Source organism: Pan troglodytes, chromosome 10, assembly GCF_028858775.2.
Source record: "Pan troglodytes isolate AG18354 chromosome 10, NHGRI_mPanTro3-v2.0_pri, whole genome shotgun sequence".
In the NCBI taxonomy this organism is placed as follows: Eukaryota; Metazoa; Chordata; class Mammalia; order Primates; family Hominidae; genus Pan; species Pan troglodytes.
In genome coordinates, this window is record NC_072408.2 from 53,663,104 (window position 1) to 53,687,243 (window position 24,140).

General features: G+C 38.0%; 1 protein-coding gene across 5 annotated transcripts in view; it reads left to right on the forward strand.

The window, feature by feature from the left end:
• The window catches only part of YAF2 (YY1 associated factor 2), a 76,733-nt gene extending 52,593 nt beyond the window's left edge, over positions 1-24,140 (forward strand). For all 5 annotated transcript variants that reach the window (XM_016923633.3, XM_063785770.1, XM_001167723.7 and 2 more), the window contains 2 exons: positions 21,411-21,563; positions 22,348-24,140. In XM_016923633.3, the coding sequence (XP_016779122.1) occupies positions 21,411-21,563; positions 22,348-22,585 (391 nt within the window). In that variant the 3' untranslated portion in view covers positions 22,586-24,140. The remainder of the gene's footprint in view (positions 1-21,410; positions 21,564-22,347) is intronic.

A 24,140-nucleotide genomic window follows, 5' to 3' on the forward strand; every position in this document is an offset into this window, starting at 1 on the left:
CACAAACACTTACCAATTTAGTTGACTGTCATATACAGGTGTGGGCCTTGGCTCCTCAAAACAATGACAGCAGTAACATCAAAGATCACCAATCATAGATCACCATAACATATATAATAATAACGAAAACATTTTATGAATTACCAAAATGCGACACAGAGACAACTTTTACATGCTGTTGGAAAAATGGCGCCAATAGCCTTGCTGAGCACAGGATTGCCACAAACCTTCAATTTGTAAAAAGTAATAAAGTAATGCACAATAAAATGAGATGTGCTCTTGTGTTCATGCTATTCAAGATTTTCATTGTATGTCCTGATATGGATATCACTTGAGCAGTGGTCTAGAAATTATATATGATCATTTAGGATGCTTTCTGTTTCTTGAAATGTAAATTCTTTTTCCTGCAATAGCCAGTTTATATTAAGATGGAAAATTCAATATATTCAATAATGTTTTCTTTCTGTGGAAAAAACATTACGACCGTTCTGACCACATTGAGTGTGGGAAGTGTATTTTTGATTGCCAATTACATACTGAGGTTTAAAGCAACATGAAGATTAGGCAATCTTTTGCAACCTCTTCTATAACTTTGTATCTACACAGGTAAAGTTGTGATTCCAGCTCATCTTTTCCAATGATATTGTAGTTCAGTTTATGTTATAGTTTCACTCTACTAGAAATAACTTTTCTTTCAGTTTTGATGTAAGTGATAAAACAGAAGTCATTGTTCACGTCTTTCTCAAATAGATTGTCTGTAATTACATAACAAGCTGATTGATTTTTTTTTTCACATTTGTGTTTTGTTCCAACTGTAAAGCAAAAATACCTGTTACCATGTAATAGTGTTAACTCTTCTACATTGCATGCTATCAGCATTATAAAATACCTGGCCACATCATATGTTAACAGAATTTTGTGCCTTCTGCTTCCTCGTCAAACATATCATGAACTTTGTGAATTTTTTAAAAACCTTCTTTATAATGTTTTTATATTGTAAATACAACTATAAATGATGCTTTTGTAGTTTTAACCTTCTTTTTTTGTGAAATAATTCATCAGTTTACACAGAAGAGCATATTTTGCCCTTGTTTTATAAAACCTTACTTTGTTTGGCAGAGAGGTACTTTTATGTTGAAAATTGTTCAAAAACTTTGATGTTTCATGCCACTATTTGAAAAAAGATTACACTAGGTAACACTGGCCACTAGAAGCAAAAGGATGTTAAAGAACATCCTTTTGTTTGTGAAACAAGCAAAATGTAAAATGTAAAAAACTGTTAAAAAACAGTTTTCAGATACTTATTACTACGCTTCTCATTCATACTTTTCTAGGTACTTGGCATAGACATCACAGTTATAAATTCATTTACCCAGTTCATACTGATTGACATTCCACATTCCATTGAAGCCTTGTTTATTGTTTGCTTTCACAGCATTATTTTGAATTCTGGCATCTGTGAATTATTTTCATCTCTGCTTTTATGAGTTAAAACAATTTTTATGAGTTTGAATTATTTATTACATAAGAACAGCAGGGTTTCTGTGAAAAATCATAATTACCTTTTAAGTTTATGATTATACCAGGCTACCTGTAGAGCATACAATAGACTGACAGAGCCCACTATTGGTATAGAGACTGTGCTTTGAGAGTACTGCAGTAAGCTGTTCCAGGAGCAGTTATTCAAAGAGCCACAGATCTGATCATTACGCAAGAAGTAACAGCTCTGGCTGGTAAAAGGCAGTGGAGACACAGGATGAAAGGGGCAATAATACTACTGCCTGACTATGACTCTTAAAACCAGTGTCTTACCAGCACCAGGGCAGGAAGTAGAGGGAAAGCAGTAGGAGAAGTAGTAAGGAAAGAGCACAGAGTAAACTGTGTAACAGGAATAAGCACACATTAAAATGAACATCACAAAGAAGTGAAACACCAACTAGCACAGTTGTATTAGAATGATAAGTGAAGGGCAAATCAAGTATTATTTACTTCAGTAACCTCAAACAAAGGACAGCTTGTCCCACTCTGAATGTGCTGTAACCTAATGGATGATTTGTTGCAGTCCAGTGTGAATTAACTGAGTGCCATAACTTCTATGTAATATATAAAGATTCAGTTGCCCAGAGCTAGGTGTATCAAGGAAGCCATCCTCCCATTACGGGCACCAGATTTTCTGTAGTTAAGAATGGCATCTTAGTATTTTTTTATTTTTATTTTTTTGAGACAGTCTCGCTGTGTCGCCCAGGCTGGAGTGCAGTGGCACAATCTCAGCTTACTGCAACCTCCGTCTCTTGGATTCAAGCGATTCTCATGCCTCAGCCTCTTGAGTAGCTGGGATTATAGGCACGCACCACCACATCCAGCTAATTTTTCTATTTTAGTAGAGATGGGGTTTTGCCATGTTGATCAGGCTGGTCTCAAACTCCTGGCCTCAAGCGATCCACCTGCCTCGGCCTCCCAAAGTGCTGAGATTACAGGCGTGAGCCACCTGTGCCTGGCCTCAATACTTGAAATATTATAGTATAAATACATATATTAGTTATCTACTGCTGCATAACAAATTACCCTGAACTTAGCTACTTACCGACATTTATATCTCACAGATTTCTATGGATAAGGAATCTAGGTACAGCTCAGCTGGGTCCTCTGATTCAGGATCTCCTGATACAAGGCTGCAGTCAGCGTTGTGGCTGGGGCTGCAGCTCTCTCAAGGGTCCCGACAGGAGGAATCACTCACTTCCAGGCTTATTCAGGTGGCTGTTGACCTCAGTTGTTTGCTGGCAGTTGGACCTAGGACATTAGTTCCTGATGACCTGTTGACCAGAGGCTTCCCTCAGTTCTTTGCCACATGGGCCACTCTGTTAGGGGAGATCACAACAAGGGGAGAGAGTGAGGGTAGAAGCTAGAGTGTTTTAGTAAGCTAATTTTGGAAATGACATCCAGTCGGTTTTTGCTGTATCCTATTTATTAGAAGCACCTCACTAGGTCCAGCCCACACGTAGGGAAGGGGTTTGGATAAGGGCATGAATACCAGGAGGCAGGGATTACTAGTGGCCATTTTAGAAGGCTGCCTGCCACAATAAACATTTTCATGAGTGAGTAAGTTAATGAAACAAATGAAAGAAACTTAGGAAAAATACTTTGTACTAGTAAGTCCTCCAGAATTATAGGTTGCAGAAATGGAAGCTGAATTGTAAAAGAAAAAATTAATACCTAGAAAAGACTTATTTTCGCTAAAACTAGGCATGGTTTATTAGTGAGTATACTATCAGTCCATCCATATCGTAAAGAACTATTTGGAAAATTGTTTTCTGTGAACTCTAAATCAAATAACATCTTTTAATACTACTGATTTCTTTTTTTTTTTTTTTTTTTTTTTTTGCCTTTTAGACAGGTTCTCACTTCATTGCCAAGGCTGGAGTGTAGTGGTGCAGTCATGGCTCACTGCAGCCTCAACCTCCTGGGCTCAAGCAATTCTCCCACCTCAGCCTCCCAAGTAGCTGGGTGGCACGTGCCACCACGCCTGGCTCATTTTTATATTTTTTGTAGAGATGGGGTTTCACCATGTTACTAGGCTGGTCTCAAACTCCTGAGCTCAAATGATTTGCCCACCTCAATTTCTATATTTAGAAAACGTAGACCTTCAGATTTGATGTGTTTCAGTCACTGGTTCCCAACTCTCATTGCACATTGTTATTATTGAGGTGGAATCTCGCTTTGTTGCTGAGGCTGCACTGCAGTGGTGCAATCTTGGCTCACTAAAACCTCTTTCTCCTGGGTTCAAGCGATTCTCCTGCCTCAGCCTCCTGAGTAGCTGAGATTACTGGCTCACGCCACCAAGCTCTGCTAATTTTTGTATTTTTAGTAGAGACGGGGTTTCACCACGTTGGCCAGGCTGATCTTGAACTCCTGACCTCAGGTGATACAGCCACTGTGGCCTCCCAGAGTGCTGGGATTACAGGTGTGAGCCAATGCACCCGGCCTCACTGCACATTAGAATCATCTTAGAAACTTCACAACTAAACAAATAAGAGGTATACTGGGCTCTATCCCAGTCTAAGTAAATCAAGTTCTTAAAGGTGGAGCCCAGACAAGTGTATTTTTTTCTTTCTTTTTGAAAGAGAGAGGGTCTCGCTTTGTTTCACAGGCTGGAGTGCAGAGGCATAGTCATAGCTCATTATAACCTCAAACTCCTGGCCTCAAGCTGTCCTCCCGCCTCAGCCTTCTGAGTACGTAAGACTATAGGCACGCACCACCACACCTGGCTAAAGGGGTATTTTTTTTTTTTAAAGCTCCTCAGATGATTCCAATATGTCGCCAGGGTGTTAGACACCACTGATTTAAGTGGTTCTTAATAAAAGATTAGAATTATGCACCCTGTCTCTGGTTTAGTACAAATTGAAAGGGCACATAATTTTATAAGCAAATTTTCTTCATTTAGCATGTATTCAGTATCCAGTATGTGCATAACACTTTGAGGGTTAAAAAGAAATGTAAGTAGTTTGAAAGTGGTGCTGACACATTGGACAGAAGATTTTTTTTTATTTTAAAAAATAAAAATGGAAATGGGAGCAAACTGTACTTGATGAGATAGTTATATATGTATTTATAATGATTATTTGTCATAGTCTACATAGGCTGTAGTGTTTTAGAGAGGGGAGAGATGACGATAATACTAGAGTAGATAAGGTTATTTGGAAAAGATGGAATCTTCAGTGGATTAGGAAAGCAAAGGTGAAATGTAATAATTTGCTTCACCTGGCAGATCCTGATTTGATCTTGTTTTATAGGCCATTGACTGCACAATAGGAGCAGCCGAGGAGATTTGAAAAATAACCTGTACCAGGCTTCATTCCTGGAGGTCTTTTATTCAATTGGTCTGGGTGGGGGCCCAAGTATAGTAATTTTAAAAGGACTCCTCGTGATGCTAATGTGTAGCCAGGGTTGAAAACAAGTGCGATAGGATCACAGATCCCTGGAAATTTTTTGTAGGATGGTTTAACGTTCATTCATTAAAAACATTAAATATTTATTTTTCTTTATTGATACAAAATAGATGTACGTATTTTTGCACATTAAGAATTTTAATGCTGTAGGCACAGGAGAAACAGCAGTGAACAAAATAGAAGAGGAAAAAGTCCCTGTTTACAATTAGGGGGGTGGTAGGGAGCCTATATTCTATTCTGGTAGAGGAAAACAGATGATAAACTATTAATAATAATATGTAATGTAGTAGGTAGAGAAGTGCTTTGAAGAAAATAAAGCATAGTAAGGAGGATAGAGTAGGGAGTGAAGTTGGAGAGTAGAATGCTGTTTTGTGTCAGATTAAGAAAGACTTCTCCTACAATTATGGTCTGGCATTCATATGCAGTAAAAAAAGAATAAAGTAAAAAGGAAGGCTTCTCTGACATTTGGCGTTTGAACAGAGACCTGGAAGAAGTGAGGGAGTGAGTGGACAGAGGAACAGCAGGGGAAACCCTCGGGCAGAAGTAGAAAGCCATTGATGCAGGATGCTGTGGACTCAGCTGCATCTCTCCAAAATTCACATACTGAATGAAGCCCTCACTCCCTATGTGACTGTATTTGGAGATAAGGCTGGTAGGAGGCAATTAAGATTAAATGAACTCGTAAAAGTGGAGTCCTAATCCAGTAGGATTGGTGGCCTTGTAAGAAGAGGGAGAGGTTTGTCGGTCTCTCCCTGTGCATGCACTGAGGAAAGGCCTTGTGAGGACACAGTGAGAAGGTGGCCGTCTGTAAGCCAGAAGGAAATGTAAGTAGAAGAGAGCCCTGAGTAGAAGCTGAACCCTACTGGACCTTGGTCTTGGACTTTCCACCCTCCAGAACTGTGAGAAAATAAATATCTGCTGTTTAAGCTACCCAGTCTATGGTATTTTGTTATGACAGCCCAAGCAGACTAAGACACTGGAATAATGGGTGCCATATAGAAGAGTATAGAAGATCAGATAGGAAGAGCCTATATCATATAGAGACTTGTGGACTAGAGCAATAATTTTGGATTTTGTTGATTGCCATATACTCTGGTTGCCAGTGAAGAGGATTGATTGGGTGGAAAGGAGGAGCCCATTGGGTGGTTTTAAGCAGAGGAATAATATAATTTGATTTACATTTGGAAGGATCACAGTGGCTGCTCTGTGGAAGAATGGCCTGTAGCAGAACAATTGAGGGATGTTATTTATTTATTTTTTGAGACAGAGTTTTGCTTTTGTTGCCCAGGCTGGAGTGTGATGGCGTGATCTCGGTTCACTGCAACCTCCCCCTCCTGGGTTCAAGCGATTCTCCTGCCTTAGCCTCCCGAGTAGCTGGGATTACAGATGCCCAGCACCACGCCTAGCTACATTTTTTTTTTGTATTTTTAGTGGCGATGGGGTTTTGCCATATTGGCCAGGCTGGTCTCGAACTTCTGACCTCAGGTGATCCGCCCACCTCAGCCTCCCAAAGTGCTGAGATTACAGGTGTGAGCCACCATACCTGGCCGGGATGTTATGAAGATATTACAAGGGTGGTATCAATGGAGGTGGTAAGAAAGCATTCAATTTTAGACTTATTTTGAAGGTGGGGATGGAAAGCATTTGATGGTGAATTAGATGTGAGTATGAGAGGAAAAACGGAATAAATACTGCTTCTAAGTGTTCGGTCTAAGCAACTGGAAGAATGAAGTGCTAGTTACTGAGAGATAAAAAGATTGTTGAAGATTGGAAGAGTGGGAGAAGGGAGAAATCAAGAGTATATTGTTGATTGGGCATGGTTGCTTACCCCTGTAATCCCAGCACTTTGGGTGGCCGAGGCGAGAGTATCACTTGAGGCCAGAAGTTTGAGACCAGTCTGGCCAGCATGGTGAAACCCCATCTCTATTTAAAATACAAAAATTAGCCAGCGTGATGGTGCACTCCTGTAGTCCCAGCTACTCATAGACATCCAGGTGGATTTTTTTTTTTTTTTTGAGACAGAGTCACACTCTGTCACTTGCAACCTCTGCCTTCTGGATTCAAGTGATTCTCCTGCCTCAGCCTCCTGAGTAAGTGGGATAACAGATGCACACCACCACGTTTGGCAAATTTTGTATTTTTAGTAGAGACGGAGTTTCGCCATGTTGGCCAGGCTGGTCTTGAACTGCTGACCTCAAGTGATCCACCCGCCTTGGCCTCCCAGACTGCTGGGATTATGGGTGTGAGCCACCAAGCCTAGCCCCAAGTGGATATGTTAAGTAGGTAGTTGGTTATAGAAGTCTGGAGTTTATGGGAGACATTGGGGCTGATAAAATTTTAATATCAGTGTATAGATCAATTGTTTTCAACCTTGAATACACATCAGCTTGAGAACTTTCAAAAAATTTGAGCCTACAGAACCTCATTTAAGTGTGACCTAGGTATTCCTGTTTTAATTTTTTTTTTTTTTTTTTTCTTTTTTTTTTTTTTTGAGACAGAGTCTTGCTCTGTCGCCAGGCTGGAGTGTAGTGGTGCGATCTCGTTGGCCAGGATGGTCTCAATCTTTTGACCTCATGATCTGCCCACCTCGGCCTCCCATAGTGCTGGGATTACAGGCGTGAGCCACCGTGCCTGGCCTCCCATTTTAATTTGATTAGTAGTTAGGTAAAAAAAATTTTAGACAGCTTTTTTTTTTTGAGGTATAATTGACATACAATAAACCACACATAAAACATGCAATATGTTAAGTTTTGACATATGAATATACCTGTGAAACTATCACCACAATCAAGAGAGCAGACACACATCCATTATTTTCTGGAGTTTCTTTGTGCCCATTTTTAATTCCTCCCTCCTGTACCTACCCCCATCCCATCTCTGGTTGCTAGGCAACTACTGATCTGCTTTCTGTCACTATAAATTAGTTTGCATTTTCTAGAAATTTATGTGAATGGAATCATACAGTGTGTATTTTTTTGGTCCAATCTCTTTCACTCGGCATAACTCCTCTTGAGTGTCAGTGGTTCATTTCTTTGTGTTGCTGAGTAGTATTCCATTGTATGGATGTACCACAGTTTCTTTATCCATTCACCTGTTGATTAACATTTGGGTTATTTTCAGTTTTGGGCCATTACAAATGAAGTTGCTATGAACATTTGTGTACAAGTTTTTGTATGGACATATATTTCCTTCTTTGAGTACATATATTGAAATGGAAATGCCTGGATGTTATCGATCACATTGTTTTCATATGTTTCAATGTGAGGGGTTTATGTATGCCTTTGAGGAAAACTTTGATGCATAGAAAAGATTATTCAGGGACTACTTTCATTATTAAAATTAATGTTCATTACTTTCAATGTCATAATCTAGTTTTTCCTTAAGTGTTATTTTTACAAATATTCTATTTATAAAATTTAGCAAAATTTAACTTTTGCTTTCTAGTCATATTTTTAAAATGCTATTGCAAGTGAAATCCAATGTGGAGCCAGGGTCGAAAACCATTGTACAGATGATACTTAAAACCGAGGACTGAATGAGGTCACCAAGAGGAGTGCTTTTAGCATGCATAAAAAAATCACCCTAGTTCTAGGGCAAGGCCTGAGAATTTGCATTTTTAAGAGGTACCTGGTGTTGCTACTCTTCATTCGTTGACTACACTTTTTGAGTAGCACTGGTCTGGAGGGTTAGCGTAGATAAGAGGTATCCAAAGACTCAGTCCTGAGGTACTCTGAAGTTTAGAAATTTGGGAGACTGGAAGGGAATCAGTAAATGAAACTGTGAAAGAGTAGCCAGTGAGGCAGGAGAGAAATGTGAAGAGTGTGGTGTCCTAGAGGCTGAGTGAAAAAAGTTTTTCAGGAAGGGAAGGAGTGATAAACTCAGTGAAGTGTTGCTGGAAAAGGCTAGGATGACTACAGTTGACTGTTGGTAAAGTGGTTATCAGTGACCTTGAAATAAATAATTTTGCTGGAGTGGAAGGACAAGAGCCTGACTAATGTGAGCCTGAGAGAGAGTGGGAAAAGTATTGAGTGAGTATAGAAAAATTTTTTGAGGTGTCATGGAAAAGAAAACAAATGGGGCAGTGGCTAGACAGGGATGTAGACTCAGGAAAGAGTTTTTTTTTTTTCTTTTTGAGGTATGAATTATTGAAATATTTTGTATGCTGACAGGAATAACCCAGTAGAGAAGGAAATATTGTTTAAGCAGGAAACAAAGGAGGTCAGTGGCAGGAGTGTGTCCTGGAGAAAGGGATCCAGTGGGCAGAGAGATGGATGGTTTAATTAAGAGTAAGGGTAGGGAAGTCAGACTATGTTGGTATAGATGGAAGGCTGTGGACATTCTAATCGAATAGCTTCTCTTTTCTCTGTGAGATAAGAACTAAGGTCACCCCCTTGATAAAATAGCACATGATAAAAGCAAGTTTTGTTCAGTGCTCTGTTCCCAGTACTTAGAACAGTAATTGGAATATTTAATGGAACATAGTAAATGCTTAATAAATATTTGTTAAATAAATTAATGGAAGCAAGAGTAATCTTGGATTGGAAAGGAGAAGGTGCTGTAGAAGTCTGTTGGGTTAAGCTAGAGTAGTATTAGTGGGTATGATAAAGAGGAACAGTTGGAATAATATGAAAGAAAAATGGAAAGGGCTTAAATGTTTAGTTGGCTAAGAGGAAGGGAAAGTTGAGAGTGACCTATTTGTAGTCTTGAAGATTGTCCTTAGTCTTTCAAATTAAGTGAAAAGCAAATGCCAAACTGTCATGTCATTTAATGATTTGAGAGGCTTTGCTGAAAACTTTAACCTAGTTTTTATAGAAATGATGTAAGTAATCTGTTTTGTCTGTGCTTACCAAGGACTATCTTAGTATTTGTCAAGGAATCAAGTCTTCCTGGCACCACCTGCCAGGAGTTGGGGGAAAATTGTGTTCTGGTCTGCTGCAGAAGTGTTTGCTATTGAAAATTAAATACATATAGACCGTGGAGCCCCGTTTGTGACTATAGTCTTAGCTGCTCAAGAGGCTGAGAAAGAAAGATCTCTTGAGCCCAGGAGTTTGAGGCTGCAGTGTCTATGACTGTGCCATTGCACTGCAGTCTGGGCAATAGAGCGAGACCCCATCTCTAGTATTTAGAAGAATTTTTACTCCAGAGTCTCTCTCTCTCTCTCTCTCTCTCTCTCTCTCTCTCTCTCTCTCTCTCTCTCTCCCCCCCTCTCTCCCTCTCTCCCTCTCTCCCTCTCTCCCTCCCTCTCTCATGTCCATTTGCAGTTACTCTCCATTTTGTTCCTTAATGTCCTAACCCTGAGCAACCACAGGTCTACCTCCTGTTTCTATGAATTTGCCTATTTTGGACATTTTATATAAACAGAACCATGCAAGAATATGTGGTCTTTAGTGACTGGTGTTTTTCACTTAGCATAATGCCGTAGGCTCATCCATGTTGTAGTATCTGTCAGTATTTCATTCCTTCTTTATGGTGAAATAATATTTCATTTTATGAATATACACCATATTTGATTTATCCATTCATCAGTTAGTAAGCATTTGGGTTGCTTCTGCTTTGGGGCTGTTAAGGATAATGCTTCTGTGAACATTCATGTACACATTTTTGTGTGAACATATGTTTTCATTTCTCTTGGGTATGTACTTGATTTATTTACTCCTGTGCAGACTTCAGAATAGCACTTCTGCTATCTCTGGGCTTCTGTATTTTTCAAACCTTTTAAATATGTTACCAATTAGGAATGTTGTAGCCCCTGCCCTAGTCGCTTAAAAAAAATTCAGGTCTCATGTTGGCTTATATAAAATTGTATGACATCTAAATTCATCCACCACTGTATCACACATGCCTCAGTTGAAGCATATTTAAGAAGGCTCTAGCCCATCTGCTGATGGTACATGCTGTCATTGTGGCTTAGTAGCCAGGTAGATGGATGCATATAAGAGATTTCAAATTATAATAATTTATAATTTTGTACGCCTTCTGTCCTTTATTATGATAAAAATGTAAGTGGTTACTAACTACTGTTAATGATGCAACTTTAACTCAAAATTCCTTGTATCTTTCTTTCAAGCTTCTAAATTACTTTAATTGAAGAGCTTCCCAAGATTCAAGGTGAATTTAAAGTTAAAAGATTGTCATTTGTAAGTACTTAACTGTGTGAATAAGGATTTTCCCAGCATTGCACAACTAAATCAAATATAGAAAGAGCATAGAGCATTGGAAGAATAAAAAACAGATAGCATTAATGTTTGAAATGTAGTTAGAGGCTGGTTTGTTGAGGAGCCTAAATACTTGTTTTTAAACTCTTTTTTTGTTTGAGACAGGGTCTCCCTCTGTCTCCCATTCTGGAGTGCAGTGGAACGGTCATGGCTTACTGCAGCCTCAACCTCCCAGGTTCAGGTGATCCTCTCATCTCAGCCTCCTGGGTAGCTGGGACTACAGGCACGCACCAGTACACCTGGCCAATTTTTTTTTTTTTTTTGTATTTTCTGTAGAGATGGGGTTTCACCATGTTGCCCAGCCTGGTCTTGAACTCCTGAGCTCAAATAATCCACCCACCTCAGTTTTCCAAAGTGTTAGGATTATAGGCGTGAGCTACCACGCCCAGCCAGATATGAGATTTTTGTAATGAGAAAATGATCAGGAGTTATATACCCAGTTCTGGCCCTTTTGCTTGTAGTCTGTAAGAATCATAGGCAAGTGCTTAGTTGATTTTATTTTTAAAAGTAATTCTACAAGTAACATATTTCTTTCTTTCTTTTTTTTTAATTTAAAGAGATGGGGTCATACCACGTTGCCCAGTCTGAAATGCCAGTGGCTATTCAGAGGTATGATCATAGTGCACTGCAGCCCCTCTAACTCCTGGCCTCAAGTGATCCTCCTGCCTCAGCCTCCTGAGTGACTGGGACTACAGGCATGCACCGCTATGCCTGGATAGTACATTACCTACTTTACAATATTAGAATATTACAGATTAAACAGTTCTGGCTGGGTGTGGTGGCTCACACCTGTAATCCCAGCATTCTGGGAGGCCAAGGTGGGCGGATCACTTGAGGTCAGGAGTTGAGACCAGCCTGGGCAATATGGTGAAATCCCGTCTCTACTAAAAATGCAAAATTAGCCAGGTATGGTGGCGCATACGTGCAATCCCAGCTACTTGGGAGGCTGAGGCAGGAGGATTGCTTGAACCCAGGAGACGGAGGTTGCAGTTAGCCGAGATCGCGCCACTGCACTCCAGCCTGGGAGACAGAGTTTCACTCTGTCTAAAAACAAAAACAAAAAAAACCTAAACAATTCCTGACCACTTACGTTGCTCTAGTGCTCTCTCCCACTTCCCACCATTCAACATTTAGAGCGGATATTAGGGGAAAGAAATATGTTTGTATTTTTGTTGAATACAAACATTATTCTTGAAGAATATGGGTAATAATGATACTATTGGAGAGGTGGATCTACAGGCTAGAGTGCAGTGGCACAATCACGGCTCACTGCAGTCTCAACCTCCCAAGGCTCAGGTGATCCTCCTGTCCCTTACTCCCAGTAGCTGGGACTAAAGGTGCTTGCCACCATGCCCAGCTAATTTGTGTGTGTGTGTGTGTATAGTTTTTTGTTTGTTTGTTTGTTTTTAGTAGAGACAGGGTTTCACCATATTGCCCAGGCAGGTCTCGAACTCCTAGGATCAAGTGATCTGCCTGCCTGAGCCTCCCAAAGTGCTGAGATTATAGGCGTGAGCCACCGCATCTGGCCACAAGTTTTCTATATAGAGGAAACAAATGGAACTCTTAAGAGTGGATGAGCTCCCTGAAGCAGAATATAAACCAGGAACCAACACAGATATCAAGTATTCTTCGTTATCATTAAGATACGCAAGATAAATGAGCATGTTTTGAGATAAATTATTATTTTAAAAAGGGAAAGATGGAAGATTCAGGAGAGAACAAGGGCTATTTAATTCATTCAGCAGTCATTTGTTGAATGCCTATCAGGCTCTGAGCTTGTTACCAGTGTTTCAAAAATGAAAAGACACAATCCTTCAGGAGCTTGCAAGCATACCTACAGTTATAGTGTAATGTGACTGACTGACTTATCAAAAACACATAACATAGCCGGGTCTGGTGGCTCATGCCTGTAACCCCAGCACTTTGGGAGGCTGAGGCAGGAGGATTGCTTGACCTCAGGAGTTTGAGACTGGCCTGGGCCATGTTGTGAGACCCTCATCTCTACAAAAAATAAAAAAATTACCCAGTTGTGGTGATGCGTGCCTGTGGTACCAGTTACTTTGGAGGCTGAGGTAGGAGGATAGCTTGAACCCAGAAGGTTGAGGCTGTAGTGAGTTGTGATTGTACCACTGCACTCCAGCCTGGGTGACAGAGCAAGACTCCGTCTTAAAAAAAAAGAAAGGAGAGAGAGAGAAAAGGAAGGAAGGAAACTCTTCTACTATATATCTCTAACCCTACTACTTCCTAAAATTTAGTCTTGTAGCTCCACCACTCCAATAGTGTCATTATTACCCATATCCTTCAAGAATAATGCTTGTATTCAACATGAAAAGAGAAGAAGTTGGCTGGGCACGGTGGTTCACACCTCTAATCCCAGCACTTTGGGAGGCTGAGGCAGGTGGATCTCTTGAGTCCAGGAGTTTGAGACCAGCCTGGACAACATGGTGAAACCTGTTTCTACAAAAAATACAAAAATTAGCCCGGTGTGGTGGGGCATGCCTGTAGTCCTAGCTACTTGGGAGGCTGAGGGGGGAGGATTGCTTGAGCCCAGGAGGCAGAGGCTGCAGTGAGCTGAGATTGTGCCAATGCACTCCAGCCTGGGGGACAGTGAGACTATGTCTCCAAAAAAAAAGAAAAGAAAAATTAAAGAGGAGATTAAGAACAGCATGAAGTAACCTCAACATTAAAGGGGCTGGAAGAGGAAGTTCTAAGAGGAGCCAGTTTAGATATAAGATGACTGAGAAGGACCTACTTACTGGAGAAGGTAGGAAGAGGAATAAGAAAGTAGAACCTTTGTAGCTATGGTGCAGGAGAATGTTAAATAATGTCATGATACACAGAAGTCAAATAAGATGAGGACTGAAAGCTGTCTTTTGGTTTTGGCATACTTGGTGACCTTAGTATGGTTTCTTTAGTGGATAGGAAAGAGGTTTGGAAAGGTAGAAGTGAAGACAAGGACACAACTGAGAGAATAGCAGACATTTTCAAAATACTGGAAGAGGAGAAAGGAAGAGCAAGTAAACAAGGGATTAAGGGAGGAGTTTTTTCCTTCTAGATGGGAGAGACTTCAGTATATTTCTATGTCTGTGAAAGGAGTATAGTGTTCTTATGATGGGAGGGGTGGTATGAGCCCCACAATATTTACAACATTTTAAAAGGTAATTGTGAGTTTTTAAACTTACTAAATTAAAATATTAATACTAATTATAAATTTAATTAGAAAATTTTAAGTTTTTAAAAAATATTTGGGCAGGCCATCTCAACCAAATGACATGTAAATGTGCAAATATGCCCTTAGATCTAGAGTTTGTATAGTAGATTCTGCTTACTGTAACTACTTTGAGAACAGTGGCTTGTTTCTGTGAATGGAGTGTTCTTGTTTTTTTAAAGGAGAAATTGTGTATAAAAAGGATTTTGATAGTTTTGGGGACAACAGCTAAATACAAGGGTAGAGTCTTTATTTTGTGCAATGTAAGATAATCATTTTTCCGAAAAGAATTTAAGGAAGAAGCCAAGCCTCTTCAAACTGAATCACCCTGCTTAAATTTTATGACATAAAATTTCTGTCTTTCGGCCAGGCATGGTGGCTCACATCTATAATCCCAGCACTTTGGTAGGCCGAGGCAGGTGGATCACTTGAGGTCAGGAGTTCAAGACCAGCCTAACCAACATGGTGAAACCCCGTTTCTACTAAAAATACAAAAAAAATTAGCTGGGCATGGTGGTGCACACTTGTAATCCCAGCTACTAGAGAGGCTGAGGCAGGAGAATCACTTGAACCCACAAGGCGGAGGTTGCAGTGAGCTGAGAGCGCACCATTGCACTCCAGCCCGGGCAACAAAAGCGAAGCTCCATCTCAAAAAAAAAAAAAAAAAAAAATGCTGTCTTTCTTTTCTTGAGATAGGCGTGATGGGAAAGTTTGTCAGGAATGTTGTGGGAGTTATGTGAGACAAAAGTGTAACAGAATCCTAGATTTAAAAATATTATGCCATCAAGATATATTTGTATATTATTCATAAATATTACTTAAAGTATTTTATAACTTACAGTATATACATTTTTAACATTCATTATTTTATTTGGCTTACCCAGTAATCTTGGGATGCAGTCAGAGCTCGAGGTATGGAAACAAAGCCAGACGATGACTTGACTGTCCTGGACTGTAGCTGGGACTATAGGCATGTGCCTGCGCCACCACTCCTGAGTAACTTTTTATAGAGACAGGGTTTTGCCATGTTGCCCAGGCTGGTCTCAAACTCCTGGGCCCAAGCAGTCTGCCCGCGTTGGCCTCCCAAAGTGCTGGGATTATAGACGTGAGCCACCGAGCCTGGCCAGAAATTTTCAACAGCTTTTCGTTTATTGAATTTCTGTTGTGTGCTATTTATATTTTTCAACATTGAGCTAAGAACCAAAAATGGTAATTCTAATACAGTAATATTTAAATAATTAGTTACAGGATATGTGTATTGTTTTAATATGTAGATACACAAATGATTTTTCTTAAGTTGGACCCAATTTTAGTTTTTGAGTCCTTTTTCAAGTGGTTCTACCTATAGATTTGATACTTTATGTTTTATTCTTTCCTTGAGGTCTTCAAAGAAGGAGAACATTTATTTTTTGAAATTACCATATGGACCTTTTGGTCCCTTTTATATTTCTGTCATATATAACGGGATCTTAGTTATTTGATTTTTTCCTATATCTTGAGATAGTTTGCTATTACATCCTAGGAACTATTTTATTTATTTTTATTTTACTGTAAGTTCTGGGATACATGTGCAGAACATGCAGGTTTGTTACATAGATAGACATGTGTCATGGTGGTTTGCTGTAACTGTCAACCCGTCATCTAGGTTTTAAACCCCGCATGCATTAGGTATTTGTCCTAATACTCTCCCTCCCCTTTCCCCCCACTCCCCAACAGGCCCCGGTGTGTGATGATCCCCTCCCTGTGTCCATGTGTTCTCATTGTTTAGCTCCCACTTATGAATGAGAACATGCAGTGTTTGGTTTTCTGTTCCTAGGAACTATTTTATCTTTACTACTTAGTTATTTCCAACTGTATTAAAAAGAGACCAAAATAATAAGAAAACAGAAAAATGGTGGCATCATCTAGAAGGATAGTGCAATTTTGAAAAAAAAATCCAGTGTTTTATCATCTTTCCAGAAAGTACAAAAGTGTAGAGACAGTATTTTTGTAGTCTTTGCCCTCCTTTTTTTTTTTTTAACTTTCATTGAACACATTTGAGAATTCAGAATTTTTCATTTTCTGCTCCTAATGACAGGAAGATTTACAAGATGTTTCACAGTTACTAGATGAATCAGGGGATGGTGTAAAGCCAGTGATAGTGGCATCCAAAATTGTAGTGATGTTGAAATTGACCATATAAGGGAAATCTCAGACCATGAGTCTTCAGATGACAATATCCTTGTTCATTTTTCTCAAACTCAGTAATTGATAAGTGAACAAATATTTCTGAGCACAAAAAGTATATATGATTTCTCATATAAGTAGTCATTCAACAGAAAGGATTTTATCATGCAATATTTTGCAAAAAGAACTTGGAGCATCTTGTTTTGCTTTAAAGACATGTGAAAACATTCTTTATCTTCTATATTTGACACAAAAAATTACTTGAGATAGTTCGTTAGTGGACAGATGCTAAAGGTAGGTATGTGTACCTCATCTACAAATGAAAATGGTAATTCTGAAGCAGAGAGAATGTCTGTCTCTTCAAGAAATTATGAGTTGTCAAGGGTTTCAAAAGTAAAGCATCCTATGATACAAGTCCAAGAAGTGGTAGAAGTAAAGAAAAGCTAAAACCTATTAGAAATGTATTTGAGGCCAGGCGCAATGGCTCATGCCTGTAATCCCAGCACTTTGGGAGGCCAAGACAGGCGGATCACCTGAGGTTGGGCGTTCAAGACCAGCCTGGCCAACATGGTGAAACCCCCTAAAAGTATAAAAAATTAGCCAGGCATGGTGGCACACGCTTGTAATCCCAGCTACTCGGGAGGCTGAGGTAGGAGAATCGCTTGAAGCTAGGAGGCTGGAGGTTGCATTGAGCCAAGATCACGCCACCGCACTCCAGCCTGGGTGACAGTGTAAGACTCCGTCGCATTCATAGATAGATAGATAGATATAGATAGATAGATAGATAGATAGATGGATAGATAGATATAGATACAATTTAAAACCAAGAATCAGTACTTACAAGATGAATGTTCATAGGATTAGGCATGACAGTTGATGAGGAGTTAGTTACATTAAAAAAAAAAAAAAAAAAAACCTGGCCGGGCGCAGCAGCTCACATCTGTAATCCCAGCACTTTGGGAGGCCAAGGCGGGCAGATCATGAGGTCAGGAGATCGAGACCATCCTAGCTAACACAGTGAAACCCCGTCTCTATTAAAAATAAAAAATAAAAAAAAATTAGCCGGGCATGGTGGCAGGCACCTGTAGTCCCAGCTGCTCAGGAGGCTGAGGCAGGAGAATGGCGTGAACCCAGGAGGCAGAGCTTGCAGTGACCTGAGATCACGTCACTGCACTCCAGCCTGGGCGACAGAGCTAGACTCAATCTCAAAAACAAAAACAAAAACAAAAACCTTTTGGCCATTCGAGGTCTAGATAACTTTAAAACCAAGTTATTATAGAATAAGAAATTGGGTTTACTCTCTTTTAAAGTCTTAATAAAATGCTTAATGAAGTCGTTTCATTGTTCTCTTATTAAAAGGGTCCATTGTGATACCTGTTTCTCCTGGTATACTGACCATTTAAACATGGACAGAAGTTATTTCCTCTCTGTCTGTAATAACTCCTCCTTCTGTTTTCTCTATCACAACACACAGTTTTTTTGTTTTTAATTGTCTTGTTCATGGTTAATCTCCTTACCTAGTGCCTGACACATGTAAATGTGCAATAAAATTTATCAAACAAGTAGTTTCTTTTCTTTTTTTTTTTGTTCCAGAAGACAGGGTCTCACTCTGTCACCCAGGGTGGAATGCAGTGGTGTGATCGTGGCTCACTGCAACCTCCACCTCCTGGGCTCAAGCGATTTTTCCACCTCAGCCTCCTACAGGCGCGTACCTTTACTGGCCAATTTCTGTATTTTTTTTGTAGAGATGGGTTTTCACTATGTTGCCCAGGCTGGCCTCGAACTCCTGGACTCAAATGATCTGCCTGCCTTGGCCTCCCAAAGTGCTGGGATTACAGGTGTGAGCCACCACGCTTGGTTGTAAACAGGTGGTTTTTTATAAAATCTTTCCTAGGTTAGATTTTTGGGCGTTTGTTAGCCAGAGTATCAACAGATTCACAATATGTATGGATTTAGTCCAGCCTTTTTTTTTTTTATGAGATTTACCATATCGCTTCAATTTACCATATATTTTGGTGTTACTAAGCAGATTACTTCTTTTGAAATTTGAGTTATGCTGCCTCTTTTTAGTAAAGAATGTCATTGTTTTTAATACTCTTTTTCTTTCTTTCCTTTCTTTCATCTTACCTGTCCAACATGACAAAGGTAAATTATGATGAAGTTGATCAAGCTGAAAATATTATTCCTATAATATTTAGCACATGGGATTTTTGTCAGTGGGGGTGGAAGGCAGACTGTAGTTGAAAATTGCATATATGAAGCCAACATGTATTGACCTCCTGCTCACACAGAAGGTCAGCCAGCTCCAAAAATATTTTGTCCTAATGCGTAATAAAATGTTCCCCCTTTTCTTACATTATAGTAAATCAACAGACTGCCAAACTTATACCTTCTATTTGGGCTATCTATGAAAGATACATAGGGATCCCCAAATTGGTGAACATCATATCTGACAAATACAGTCTAATCATGGCATATGTGAATAAGTAGATGATGGACTGTAGTTGGCCAGTGGCTAGACAGTAGTCATTTATTAACTAGGCAACCATTTTGTGCACATCAACTCCTTATCACAGAACCTTTGGCATTACTAAAAGTGTACTGTCAAAACCATGAGTGATAAATCTGTGAACATAAAAGGGTATATTTTATAAATGATACTCTGCCCTTTATTTCCTGAGTTAACTATTTCCTACCTCTAAAATTTCCTCCTATCCTGATTTTTCTCATCAAATAGAAAAGGGATCACAAACCTTAAGATACCTGGAGATAGAAGGGCTTTATTTTTAATAGGGCATGGAGTTGAGTGACTTATGATGTTGTAAAAAGATCATCATAAACTGTGTTCCTCCTTCCTTCAGTGAAAGCTCTTTAGCTCCTAGAGAGCAGCAGAGAACTTTATTTGAATAATTGAACTATATACATTTATGTTTTGTGCTTCTTTTCTCTCAAAATTGAACCAGATGAAATAATCATAGAATTGAGGTACAAAAATCATAATCTTTAAGTGAAAATCAACCTTCACATTAAAATAAGAATAAAAATGGAATAGTTGTGTAGTATACATTTAGGTAAGCCTAGGATAAAAAGAGAAAGATATGCAACTACTCAAGAACAGAAAAAAAGAACCACTATAGAAAATTTGTTGATGGTTAGAAAATAACAACAAACAACACTAGGTACAGAGATTACATGATCATTTATTAGACCACTAGTCTCACATTTTTACTTCTACTGTAGTGTAGTACCTTTCTGTTTCAGACTAATGCCAGTAATCTTTGTAAAATTCAAGTCTGAATTTCTTCAGTGACTTATCATCACTTAAGGATAAAATCAGACTGCTTAGCTTTTAATCATGGGATCCCTTCTTATCTGTCCAGCTTGGTTTTTTTTCACTCTGCCACTCTGCTCTCCATCTCAAACTTTATCTTATAGTAGTAACAGTATTCACCAGATATATTGCATTTCCTCAAGCTTCTTTTTAAAGTGTGGTCCCCAGAGACATCAGCATAACTTGGAAACTAGTTAGAAATACAGTTTCTTGGGCTCTACTTCAAGGCCTACTGAATCAGAAATCCTGCGGGGTAGGGCTAAGCAAGCTAAACAAGCCTTCTTGGTGATTCTGATGTACCTTATATTTGAAAACCACCACCTTAACCCTTTTCTAACCTCAGCCGTTAACTACCATACTTTCAATATCACTTTTATTTGTGCAACTCTTAATCTACATCTCAAACTCTATGTCAGTCCTATTTTTTAAGTTGTATATTGGACATCTGTCCTGGATATCCTTTCAGTAGTTCAGACTGTCTAGGCCCTGAGCAAAATTCATTATCCATCTCCTGATATCTGCTTTACATACTGTTTCCTATTTTCTCTCAGCCATGCAGCTTTAATTCTTAGATTGTACAATATTTTCTCATTATTTTTTATGTTGTCTTGCCATAGAGGAACAGGAGAAAAAAAGATTTTTTAAAAACTGTACTAACCAAAAAAGGGTGAGGATTTTTCAGGCAATAAAGTTACCATTGTTTGTAGAGCATCTGTTAAAATGTATTTTTATCTTCTTCCCTCCTTCCCTCTGCCTCTTTCCTTGCTATATCCTTCTTTCTCTCTTAAGAACTTAGAGACTGTATTTTGAATCTTAACCTCAGTTGTGCAAGTTCTGTGGCAAAGCTGGACAGGTGAAAGCTTGTACCAGCATCAGATGTTGAAGCCAGGCAACATTTCAGATATCCCTGAACAGTTCTTACAGTAGGTCCTCAATAAATATTTTCTAAATGAGTAAGTTAGCAAGTAGATGAGTCTCAAAAGACTGGGCAGATCTCCAGGGTCAAAAGAGCATGGTGAGATTGTGGCTGGAGATGTAAGAAACTTAAAGGATTTAAGCAATAAGGAGTGAGAAATTTTGATAATAAATGTTTATTAAATGAATAAATGAAAAGCTTTAAAGAACAGATAGCCATTGTCACAAATGGTCAGGTATTTCCTTCTCTGAAGGAGGGATAAATTATTATTTCAGTGAAAACTTTGAAGTTTGATTTTTAGAACTCATGTTTATATGGGTACATCCCATTTTTTTTGATATACATTTAAAATAATTTCTTATGTTGATTTACATAACAGTATTCTAATGTTTGAGCATATATCTTAGACTATAAATTTTAATTGTTATAGTTTGTTCCATTTTTGTTGAACGGGAAAAACTGATATATATCTTTAAAATTGTATATTTAAATTACCTTATACATGAGGAATTTTTATACTTGAAAGTTATTGTTATTAACTTGTTTTCATAATGTGAGATATTCTGTCATAAAGCACTTATGTTTTAAGTTGTAATTTAAAATACCTTTCTTTTTAACATGCACACAGGAAACCTCGACCTGTCTCCCAGTTGGTTGCACAGCAGGTTACTCAGCAGTTTGTGCCTCCTACACAGTCAAAGAAAGAGAAAAAAGATAAAGTAGAAAAAGAAAAAAGTGAAAAGGAAACAACTAGCAAAAAGAATAGCCATAAGAAAACCAGGTAAATGTGAAGAGTGTTTTATGACATTTTTGAAATAATAAAACCATTTAATTTTTTTTTAACCTTGATATACTAATATACACAAAGTGGAAGTAAAATATTTGGTCTCCTTTATTATAAGGTATCAGGAAAGGTTTTACTGAGTTTGAAAGATACATAGGAAATTAAACACAGAAGCCACAAATACAAGCTTAAATGTGATGATGCTTTTTTCTTTTTACGAGATTGGAAGACATTTGTGTCTGGGTTTGTTTTGTTTTGTTTTGTTTTTCCCTTAAGAAGAGCTATTTGAACCAGGAGTGGTTTTCAACATACCGAACAGATAATTGCATGGGTTTTAACCTATCAAAATGGTCATGCGTTCAGTCATAACAATCATGATACCCTTATTAGTGTGTGTCAGTGGAGTAACAGTCTTCCTTGCATGTAGCTCAACCTTAGCTTTTATCACCTTCCTCCATGGTGCAACTATTTCATTGTTGTCTAAAACATCTATTTTAATAAAATTAATAAGCTGTCTGCAAAATTATGATACAGCTATAGAAGCACAAGTTCTACTTCTAGGCTGTCACAGTTTTTTGGTTGCATTGAAGAATGTTCATGAATGATTGGTTTGATTAATGTTAATGAGTTGAAACATTTTATGATGTTTTTGTGGCTAGTTACACATAAATTGCTTTAAATATATGTATTTTGTTACTTTTACCACTTTTATTATTTATTATATGCTCAGAAATTTGGTAGAGGGAAAAGTTAGTTTAAAATTTCATTTTTTTATGTTTAGGCCAAGATTGAAAAATGTGGATCGGAGTAGTGCTCAGCATTTGGAAGTTACTGTTGGAGATCTGACAGTCATTATTACAGACTTTAAGGAGAAAACAAAGTCACCGCCTGCATCTAGTGCTGCTTCTGCAGATCAACACAGTCAAAGCGGCTCTAGCTCTGATAACACAGAGAGAGGAATGTCCAGGTCATCTTCACCCAGAGGAGAAGCCTCATCATTGAATGGAGAATCTCATTAAAGTTTATTTTCTCCAATTTCTTAGTCACTTCTGTGCTACCATGCAAATACACAGATTACGCCAAGAGGTACCACATTTTCATGACAGATACATTCATGCACAATCCATAATTTGAGTTTTACATAAAATAGAAATTTGTTAGAATTTGTTAGATTTTATTGCAATGATGCCTACCAAACATTTCCAGACTTAACATTTTGGTCTCTGCAGTTAAGTGCCATGAAAATGTGGTTGAATTATTCATTATGCAGTGTTATTGGTAAGTGTATTTTCACTTTTAGTTTAGTGAATTCTAACACATAATTCTTGAATTCTCTACTATTGGCATGTAACGAATTTAAATTTTTTATAACATAGTGCAAGCTGCCTAAATATGTATTATTTGAGAATTGTGAAACAGATAGTTATATGTATACAAGTCAAAGAACAACTTAACTATTGCTGCAACAGGTTTTTCTTAATGGTTATCCTCTTAAATACACCTGCTGGTACTTGGTGTGGTTAAATAGGAAAATTGTTATTAAATAAAGAATTTGTATGAACCTTTGCCAATGTTTTTGACACGTTTTACTAATTATTGTTCCTGAATTATGTTTCTGGTTTTATCTATTTTTTGAGGTTTTTTTGTTTGCTTATTTTTCAAAACATTCATTTATTGTAATGTTTACTAGCGGACTAGTAAACAATAAAACATTGATTATTTAGCTTTATAATTCAGGTTTAGTGCTATTGTCATTGAACACTGGTATTTTCTGTATCATATAAAACATTAAAATTCAAATAATTATAAGCATTTGGCAAAAACAAGAGAAAAGAAACTTGCCATATTTTACAAGCTGCAATTTTAGAAAAGCTTTAACTTAATGATAGTTTTATCATTGTTTTCTTGTCCCAAACTTATCCAGGGCCATAGAAGTATGAATCTAATTAAAACAGAAATGGGAATTATTGCACAGAAATGGGAAATAACTAATTTTAAATCAGTCTAATTGGCCTCTTATTAAATACAATAATTCTTATGAAAATCATAGTACCCTATTTTCAGACACAGCTGCCAGTTTACACATTTCTCAGTATCCTGAAAGGAAAAAAGTATAGCCCCACTTATACTATGTAAAATTACCAATAAAATATTTTTATGACTACAGATTTTGCATTTTTGTTTACAACTATTTAAAGTGTTTTATGTTGTATTTAGAATTTCAACCTAGAAACCACACAGTACTTAAATTCTCCTGGGGTCTCCTGCTTTCTCTTAACCATTTGCTTAATATATATCTACCTAAAGGAGACTTCTGAATTGTAAATGAACTTAAAAATAGAATGTGGATGCAAAATATCACATAAGACATCATGATAACATTTGAAGAAAAAATAAAACTGTAGACCCTAACAGTTGTGATATTTGGTGGTTTCATGTGGTAATGTAATTTTCTGTTTAATTACAGTACTTTTTACAGGCACAGTGGTACTGTCTTTTTTGTAAGATGCTAGTTGTGAAATACAATTAATTGCATACAGTAAAAGTCTGTGATTAAAACATTTATATACCTCA